General features: G+C 44.8%; 1 protein-coding gene across 2 annotated transcripts in view; it reads right to left on the bottom strand.

The window, feature by feature from the left end:
- Positions 1-10,376, bottom strand: part of Prkcq (protein kinase C theta) — a 131,001-nt gene that overhangs the window by 36,614 nt on the left and 84,011 nt on the right. For both annotated transcript variants that reach the window (XM_029547458.1, XM_021215488.2), the window contains one exon: positions 6,249-6,422. In XM_029547458.1, coding sequence (XP_029403318.1) covers positions 6,249-6,422 — 174 coding nt within the window. The remainder of the gene's footprint in view (positions 1-6,248; positions 6,423-10,376) is intronic.

Genomic DNA, 10,376 nt, shown 5'->3' with positions numbered 1-10,376 from the left:
GTGAGAGAGAGAGAGAGAGAGAGAGAGAGAGAGAGAGAGAGAGAGAGAGAGAGAGAACACAGGTGTATGGGTGTGGAGGTCAGAGGTCATCCTTGGGTGTGGTTCCTCAGGACGCTGCCCCACCCCCTTTCTCGGAGGCAGACTCTCAGGGGTCTGTACTTTGTTTATTTGGCTAAGATGGCTGGCCAGGATGTCCCAGGGGCCCCTTGTCTCCACCTCCCCAGTACTGAGATGTACACATTCTACACTTGCCCTTTTAATGGACCCTGGGGCTAGAACTCAGATTTGTGTGGTGAGCATGTAATGTCATCAGCCACCTCCCTGGGCCAATGTTAAAAGTCTTTAATGATTTGATCCACATGCCCCTTAATAAATCATAGTGGAACAACCTGGACACCCGTCATCTGTTCTCGAGTTCAGTAGCAGCACTCTGTGGAGGTCGGCGGCAACCAAGTCAACTTTCTGGGGGAAACAATTCAACTCTTTAGAACAGTAACAGGGAAGTCATCTTGTGTCCAGTTCTGCTGGAGTGCATAGGCCACTGGACTTAGAGCATGCCAGGCAAGCCTCAGCCACTAACTAAGCCACACTGCCGGCTTTTTCTAACTGTGACAAGGTCTCAGAGTGAGTGGCTCAGGCTGATCTTGTACTCATGCTATAGCTCAGGATGGCTTTGAACTTGGTGATGCTCCTGCTTCAGCCATGGAGTGCTGGCACTGCAGGGTGCACTACCTTGCCTGCATCCATGGTATGTTAAACCCAAGGAACCTGGGCAGGGGGGATGGGAGGTAAGAGGGCTGTCAGGGCAAGCCTGGTGCCTGGGTCTGAGGAAAAGCCCATCCTGCCATGTTTGTGGAGGGTGACCCCTGCGTGCTGCTGCTTCTCCCATCGCCATGGTGCACTTACTCAGGTGCTGTGCTTGACGGAGCAGGATCCGAATGATAAATCAGGACATCTCAAATGTTCAGGGCCTGGGCAGTTACTATAATGACAACTTTTTTTTTCTTTTCTTTTCTTTTCTTTTCTTTTCTTTTCTTTTCTTTTCTTTTCTTTTCTTTTCTAAAAGGATTCAGTTTCTTAAAGTCCAACGGAATCAGCCACATTTTTGTGTGATATGTATATTCTTGGCCACTTCTTTCCATCATGTATTTTTTTTTTTTTTTTTTTTTTTTTTTTTTTTGTGGCAAGGAAGATGCAGGTGGACTGACTTCCCTCTGGTCTTGCTAAAGTGTCAAAACTGCAGGGAGTCTCAGAAATACTGTCTTGTGGCTCTGACAGATAATGTGAGATTCTGAGTCGTGTCCTCAACAAGAAAGACAAGCCATTGTACATGGAAATCTATATGCATTCCTGTAGGGTACTTGATACATGTGATCTGTAAGCATCTAGAAGATGCTAAATTAAATTAATCTTGAAGGCTCAAGTATCCCTAGCATGTTGTTTGGAGGTTAATTAGCAGTTGGCTACAAGTACGTGCATGGTGCAAATCACTCTAAGTATGCATGCCAGCATCCTTTCAATCGGGAGGTCTCAGTCTTGGTTTTATTCATCTAATACAAATACATTCTTAAAGATAAAAATAAAACCAAGGGCCCCAGAAAATAGCTCAGTTACTAAGAAGGCTTGTGGAACAGGCACAAGGACCTGAGTTCAAATCCCTAGTGCCTTTGTAGAAAACCAGGCCAGAACTAGAGGGGTGGTGATAGGCAAAGACAGGAGGATTGCTGGGGTTTGCCCAGCTCCAGACTCAGCGAGAGACCCTGTTCTAAGGAACCAGGGCAGAGAATGGCAGAGAACATCAGTCTTCCTCTGACTTCCATGTGCATGCATATACACATGTACATGCATAAACCATACGCATGTGCATATGCTACACACACAGAGAGAGACATACACAGTCACAGGCAGACAGACACACAATCTGGGATTCAGAGAGAGAGAGAGAGAGAGAGAGAGAGAGAGAGAGAGAGAGAGAGAGAGAGAGAGTCTGTCACTTTGATCTCATGTTCCCACATCACCCAGACGAATGTCAGTCTCTAGTAGTAAATTGCCAGCATTCCTTATCAGGAGTTTCACCCTACTTCGTGCTGCATTAAACAAACTTCCCTTCTCTTAGATCGGAGGTTCTCAACCTGTGGATCACAACCCCTTTGGGAGTCAAACAACCATTTCAGTGGGGTTGCATATCACCTATCTTACATATCAGACATTGACATTAAGATTCATAACAGTATCACATCACAGTTATGAAGTAGCAATTGTTGGGGATCACCTCACCAGGAGGAGCTGTACAACAGGGGCGAAGCATTAGGAAGGCTGAGAGCCAGTGCCTTGGGTCCTTCACCATTACTCTTCAAGCTTTCCGTCCTCCACAAAGCTGCCTTGCACAACTTCCTCTTCTTTCTGTGTTTCAAATTCTAATGTCCAGTTTCTTCCTGTCCTGCCACTTCAGATCTGTATTCTGACTTAGTACTACCAACTTACAGCTGTTAATAGACAACTAGATAGGCATTATCAGACTTTGAGAGTTTGAGGATGGACAACCCCTGTACTTAACTTTGGACCTCACCTCCTGTTTCCTTGGTAATGCTCCAAAGCGAAGCATCTCCATTCTATAAAGGATATAGATCTATGAAAAGGTGGAGGTGTTTGGGTTTTCTCAGGGTTCATTAAGGTAAAACTACTTCCTCCTGATTAAAGGAATGGAATCTAGGTTCTACCTCTGGCCTTGGGTGGAGACCTGACCTAAACTACCCAAAACATTGGGTGATACTGTTTTCTCTCTTTGAGAATTAATCGGACTGGACCTGTTGTCAACTACCTGGCCAGGAGCTCTACCACCACAGAAATCTGATTCACCAAGAAGCCATGTTAGGAATTGGGGAGGGCTAATTATCTTCCAATCTGTACTGGTTGGTTTTGTGGGTCAATTTGACACAAGCTGGAGTTATCACAGAGAAAGGAGCCTCCCTTGAGGAAATGCCTCCATGTGATCCAGATATAAGGCATTTTTCTCAATTAGCGATCAAACAGGGAGGGTCCATTGTGGGTGGTGTCATCCCTGGGCTGGTAGTCCTGGGTTCTATAAGAGAGCAGGCTGAGCAAGCCAGTAAGTAACATCCCTCCATGGCCTCTGCATCAGCTCCTGCTTCCTGATCTGCTTGAGTTCCAGTCCTGACTTCCTTTGGTGAAGAACAATGTGGAAGTGTAATCTGAATAAACCCTTTCCTCCCCAAGTTGCTTCTTGGCCATGATGTTTTGTGCAGGAACAGACACCCTGACTAAGACACTATACTGTTAGAAGCCCCTTCCTATGCTTGTAGAACTTCTAGCTGTGTCGGTGCTGAACCTGCTCTCCTTTCTGAGTCCTAAATCAGAAACACATAGTTTTTCTTTTTCCTTTTTGTATTCTCTTAAACACTGGTCAAAAGGCTAAGCGGCTTTCTCTGGGGACCTCTCCCTGTTCCCAGAGGCCCTAAGCCCCTTCTGCCATGCATCTGCTCACTGATGGCCTTCACTTTCAAATCACTAACAAACAAAACCAACTCAACTTCAGAGACTATGGAGGGTTAGAATGGTGCGGATTTGATAGCCTAATTAAAATGTCTTTGGTGCTGTCTTTAGCCCCCGAAGAACTATTGCTCCCCCACCTCTGTATCAGACCCAATATCCTGACAAATAGATAAAAGCCCTTGGAGTGTACTAACTTCACAAAACCCTGTTCTCCACCAATGAAAAGGCTGAGAATGCTATCAAATGCCTCTAAGGCTCATAGGAGAGATCATCCCGTCTTACTGTAACCACCTCTCTGATGTTTCCACCAGTGTATTTTTTTAAAAAAATCTCTTGACTTATGACTTTGGCTTGCCACTATAAACATTCGTGAATTTGCTTCTACACTGGGAACATCAACCTGGTGTAATGTAGCTCCTTGTTTCCTCAGCCACGGTCACTCAAATTTGGTTCTAGAATAAACTTTCTCTTATTCCTACATGGATTCCTCTCTCTTCCTCCCCTCCCCCTCCCCCTTCTCCTCTCCTCCTCTTCCTCCTCTCCTTCTCCTCCCCCTTCTCCTCCTCCCCCTTCTCCCCTCCCCCTCCTTTTTCTTCTTTCTGTCTCCCATAGGTAACTGCCAAGATTAACAGCTGGCCTGCCTTGCTGTTTTTCCTCGTGCCGTTTTCTGAGTAATTTTAAAGTTCTTTTATTAATGAGACCTAGGGCCCAAAAGAGAAGGCCCAACTTTCCTGGTAACGGTATCAATATTGTCTTATAAAGTATGACTTTGGGGTCTAGAACTGTATTTTATGTCCCAGTAGGCTCCATAGTGCTTCAGACATAGGATATGTTCAGTGAGTCTTTGCCATAATCTGGACACATTGAGGAGTATCCACATTTTTTAACAAAACACTAAAAATGGAAATTATAGACTGGTTATATGGGGTTTACAGTTAAATGGTTATATATTTGAAAGAACTCATGAAAGCAAGGGAAAAGCTAGACAGACATCAGAGAATTGATTGGGAGTGTATGCAGGGGTAAGATTAGAAATTTTGGATAATCTTCCAAACTCTCCACAATGATATGAGGCAGAAAAAAATGATTGAGTTTTTGTTCATGGGAGAAAAGGTGGCTAGGGACAGAGTCCCTTGAGAGTAGGATCAGCTTCAGAGAAACTCAGCGTGAGGGAGGGGCCGTTTTCAATGTCTACACTGGCTTATGTATTTCTTCTTTCCCCTCTCCTACCCATGAACCTTACATTAACATGCACCTTTTCTGATAGCCTTTAAAAGGACCACAACGGAGAACATGCCTGTTGTGGTTTTTATATGCTAGGCCCGGGGAGTGGCACTATTAGAAGGTGTGGCCTTGTTGGAGTAGGTGTGTCACTGTGCATGTGGGCTTAAGACTGTCAACCTAGTTACCTGGAAGTCAGTCTTCCACTAGCAGCCTTCAGATGAAGATGTAGAACTCTCGGCTCTGCCTGGGCCATCCATACCTGCCTGCATACTGCCATGTTCCCACCTTGATGATGATGGACTGAACCTCTGAACCTGTAAGCCAGCCCCATTTAAATATTGTCCTTTATAAGAGTTGTCTTGGTCATGGTGTCTGTTCACAGCAGGAAAACTATAAGATAATGCATTTTTGTGTTTTGTTTGTTTGTTTGTTTTGTTTTGTTTTTTGTTTTGTTTGGTTTGGTTTGGTTTGGTTTTTCGAGACAGGGTTTCTCTGTATAGTCCTGGCTGTCCTGGAACTCACTTTGTAGACCAGGCTGGCCTCGAACTCAGAAATTCGCCTGCCTTTGCCTCTCAAGTGCTGGGATCAAAGGCATGCGCCACCACCGCCCGGCAAGACAATGCATTTTTATCTGTTTCCTCTTTTTTCTGTCTCTTTAAATACTGCAGACTAAAGAGTGAAATACTGTATAGGAACCTGCTTCTTATACCAAAATAAAAGATGTCATACAAACAGACATACAAACATACAAACATAGGGTCTATCCTACCACACAGCATTTACAACTCTAAGCCATGTTTCCTTGCTGCTTAAAAGAGATGGAAGTTCTTGAGATGGAACAATGAAGGGCAGGCTACTGAGAGGTAAGAAAAATGTGGGGACAGTATCCCACCTCCTTGCATGTGCGTGCCACTAGAGGGGTGGCCCTTGGGTAAGGCAAAGGGAGAGAAAGTGTGTCTGAGCAGAAAGTGTGGGACCCGGAGTTAGACTCCTTTGGTAGGCAGATAAATGGGGAGAGGAGCTATGGTTACGTAATAAACGTAGCAAACAACCAAGATGGCTGGCCTCTTCTTCCTCTTCCTGAGACCAAAGCCTGGAAGCTTAAAACAAAGACTTCCATGGGCTTTCTCTCCTGCCTGCAGGACCCCTGTTGATGGACAGACGCTGGACAAGTTCAAGGCTGAGTCAGGGCATGTTTACACAACCTTTTACACAACAAACTGACCAATCTTAAACTAGGAGAGGAAGATCCATTAGACTTAAAACACTCCAGGTCTTGAGAAGAGACTGGGCTTTCGAGACCCATCTCAGCTTTAGGGTCCTTTTCTCTGCTTGTCTGCTACACGCCTGTGTTTTATCACCCCTGGAAAAAAAGCCTTTCTTCAGCTGCCGATTCCGTGTTTCTCTGCTGCTACCCATTGGGCTCCAGGCTCTCTCTACCTTTTAATTCTTTAGCTGGCAGAGGAAAGCAACCCGACTAGGAACCTTAGAGAGTACCAAACAACGCATACCTTGGTCTGGAATGTGCAGAACATGTGTGTTAGAAACGGATGCTCCCATGCCAAGGACAGAACCCTCTTCTCCACCATGGTACACTCGACGTCATCATCCATCAACACCACATCTTTCTTTAAGGCTTTTATTGCGAAAAACTGATTGGTTCTCTTGAACTCCGCAAGGAAGACCTAAAAAGAAAGGGAGACAGCAACTCTGTTCTAGGATATGGGTTTCCACTCATTAAAGAAGAGACAGAGATGGGTTAGGAGAGATTGGTGATGGGCAAGAACAGAAAACCTCCTGTGGTTTCTGTCCTGGATAGCATCTAACTGTTTAAGATGCTGCTAAGCGTTTCAGATCCTCCTCTTTTCCCAAGGCTCTCACAAAACTGTTATGTATTTGGAAGGTTACTCTTTCAGGGCTGTGGTATAGCTCGGTAGGGAGGGTGCTTGTCCAGCATGCAGGAAGCCCTGGGTTTAATCTTCAGTACTTCATAGACCAAGGACGGTGGGCATGCCTTTAATCCTAGCACTTAGGAGGTGAAAGAAGGGAGGTGTACTGGCTGGTTTTGTGTGTCAACCTGACACAGGCTGCAGTTATCACAGAGGAAGGAGCTTCAGTTGGGGAAATGCCTCCATGAGATCGAGCTGTAAGGCATTTTCTCAACTAGTTATCAAGGGGTAGGTCCCCTTGTGGGTGGTGGCATTTCTGGGCTGGTAGTCTTGGGTTCTATAAGAGAGTAGACTGAGCAAGCCAGGGAAAGCAAGCCAGTAAGGAACATCCCTCCATCGCCTCTGCATCAGCTCCTGCTTTCTGACCTGCTTGAGTTCCAGTCCTGACTTCCTTTGGTGATGAACAGCAGCATGGAAGTGTAAGCTGAATAAACCCTTTTCTCCCCAACTTGCTTCTTGGTCATGATGATTGTCCAGGACTAGAAACCCTGACTAAGACAGGAGGATTAGTCAGAAATTTAAGGTCATCTGTCAAATGACCCTATAAACTTAAGACTACCCTGGGCCGCATGATAGATCTCAGGACAGTTCTCAGTTCTGAACACTACAGGATAAGTATCAATGGTAATGATAACAGTTGTAATAAAATCATCTCCAAGTTTAAAGTATTACTTGCTCGAATTCATGGAAGTCCTCAGGGGAAGATCTGGCCTCAGAGTTAACTTTCCTACTTCATCTCCTGTCTCATGTGTTAACAGAGACCAGAAGGGAGAGTTTAAACAACTTTAGATTTTCAAAGGTGGCAGGAAAGGACTTTTGGCAGGTGGAAGAACATGGAATGTATAAAACTATAGGCATCCGAGCAAAGCCATTGGCATCTCTGGGCTTCAGCTTCCTGAGATTTACAAGGTGTGTGTGTTAGTAGGGGTGGGGGTTCATGTTTGCTGTGTGGTGGTTTGAATATGCTCGACCTAGGGAGTGACACTACCAGGAGGTGTGGCCTTGTTGGAGTAGGTGTGGCCTTGTTGGAGTAGGTGTGGCCTTGTTGGAGGAAGTGTGCCATTGGGGGTGTGTGCTTTAAGACCCTCCTCCTAGCTGCCTGGAAGTCAGTCTTTTCATAGCTGCCTTCAGAACAAGAGGTAGAACTCTCAGCTCCTCCAGCACCATGTCTGCCTGCCTGGATGCCACCATGCTTCCAGCCACAATGATAACAAACTGAACCTCAGAAACTGCAAGACAGCCCCAGTTAAATGTTGTCCTTTATAAGAGTTACTGTGGTCATGGCGTCTCTTCAAAACTCTAACTCAGACACGGGGTGGGGTGGGGTGGGGGAGTGGGGGAGTCGGGGGGTGTTCTTCACAAAGGTCCAAACATGAGACACAATGGGGACAAACATGAGACACAATGAAGCAAAGTGAGCCATAAGCTATAAAATGGTTCCTAATTGAGTTTTATGAGAAATTTTTATTACTTTAAAAATATATGTTATTTTATATTTATGTTAATGTGTTTCTGTGAGTACGGGCATGTGTTTCAAATGCCCAAGGAGGCCAGAAGAGGGCGTTAGCTACTCTGAGGCTGGAGTCACAGGCAGCAGTGAGCTGTCAGAAGTGGGTGCTAAGAACTGACTCCGTTCCCTTGTAAGAGTAACAAGCACTCTTACCCAGCCATCTCCTGAGCTCTGAGAGTTACAAAAACTCTTAGCATTTGTTTCTTTTATTGATTTTTAGGAAATGTTAAAGTCAATGGTGCCAAACTAAGTCTGCAAGGGTCTGGGTGTACAATGATTGTATGGGAGTGTAGTTCAGTTGGTAGCATGCGCTTGAGCATGCGCCAAGCCCTGGCTTCCATCCTTAGCACTGCATAAAACAGGCATGGTCTGCAATCTTGTACTGTGGCTGAATAATACCGTGTTCTAATACTTGGGTATTAGATACTCAGTACTCAGTACTGGAGTTTGGGTACACTTGAGGTGATTTTGGGGGAGCTGGAAGCAGAAAGATCAGGAGTTCCAGGCCATACTTCCACTGTGCAGTGAAGTTGAAGTCAGCCTGGGCTTCACGAAATCCTATTTCTTTGTTTTGTTTCTAAGAGATAAGCATTTGCCTCGGATAGCTGACTTGGTGGAGTGACTGGGACTTGGATGGAACTCAGGCATCTCCAGAAAATGTGTAATTTGTTAGTCTGGGCGTAAAAGCAGATTGGAAGAATAAAAGTAGCAGACTACCATTTTGGTTAGAAGCCATGTTTTCCACAGAAAGCCAAAAGAAAGAGGAATAAGTCAGCTTAGTTTCTGCCTTCTCTAGGATGCAGGGCCCGGTGTCTCAGAGCAAAAAGGTCCTGTGCACTTGGCCCAGAGTGAGGAGGTACCTAGAGCCCAGAGTGTCCCCAGGGCTACTTTCCAAGGCATGTATGTTTAACTTACTAGCACTCTTATTAACCTTGTTCGAGTGTAAAAATTCACATGGGAACAAAGGAGAATAAACATTTCATTAACAAAAGCACTCTGTTGGTAATTGTTTCTTTTAGTAAACCATCCTAAAACCAGCTGTAAAGAAAAAGCCAGGAAGGCAATTGCTGTCTACATAATGCCCTTTCAATTTTTCCTATCAGGTTATAATTGCCCATTAATTGCAGCTAAATTATAATAAAGACTGGCTGTCAAATTGCCAGCCCACTCTGATTAACACCAAATGAACTGTTGTGGTTTGTATTATGGTGGAAGTGAAAAGAAATTCACAAATCCTAGCTACAGTTTGCAGGGCAGAGAATTTATGAAAAGAAAGTGCCTTAGTGTTCGGATGCAAACACACTATTATTCAGCCACAGTGGAAGCTTGGGTACACTTGAGTTTGTTTATTGTTAAATAAACTGGGTAGATGCTGCTGGCAAAGTCTGACCAGTAGGTGCTTAGTGTAAGCTGGCTTTGGACTCCCTCAGTCATGGAATAGTGACCCTTGGTTAAAATATTCCTAGGCATTCCAACTAACACAACAAAAATAGTCAGGAACCCTAGTAATAAATTACATATCCTTAATGTCTAACATACCAAAAGGCCTGCATTCTATAATAACCCCCTTTATAATCATTAACTCGATAGTTTTCTTCCAGGTTGTCACTGATGGTTGAGATTTCTTTGTGAGCATGAGTGTTTGTGTGTGTGTGCGGGTGCACATGCACACACTGTAGAACCCGAGTGTGAAGGCTAGAGGTCAGCCTTTCTCACTGGTCCTCAGGAGCTGTCCGTCTCTTTCTGACTTTTTGAAATGAGGTCTCTCAGTTCCTTAGAACTGCCTAATTTGGCTGGCTGGCCAGCAAGCCCAAGGACACTTCTGGTCTCTTGTGTTTTCAGTGCTTGGATTACAAGCAAATGCCACCAAACCTGACCTTTCTATGTGGCCTCTGGGAACTGAACTTGGGTCCTTCAGTTTGTAACTCAAGTACTTCACCAACTAAGCTACCCCAGCCCTGAGGATTATTTCTTTCTCGTCATCCCTCTCCTTTCTCTCTTGACTTCTTTTTCTCCTTCACACTCTGTACTTGCTCTCTGTGGCTGACAGAAACACATTATTTCCTCCACCCCTGTCCAGTGATTAGCAAGAGATGTAGGGAAGGACCTTACCCCAAGGTACTTTTTCTAAGACTTCCTCAAACTACAGTCTTTCTTTCTTTCTTTCTTTCTTTCTTTCT

Source organism: Mus pahari, chromosome 16 (assembly GCF_900095145.1).
Source record: "Mus pahari chromosome 16, PAHARI_EIJ_v1.1, whole genome shotgun sequence".
Classification (NCBI taxonomy): domain Eukaryota; kingdom Metazoa; phylum Chordata; class Mammalia; order Rodentia; family Muridae; genus Mus; species Mus pahari.
This window is presented reverse-complemented; position numbering and strand designations above follow the sequence as displayed.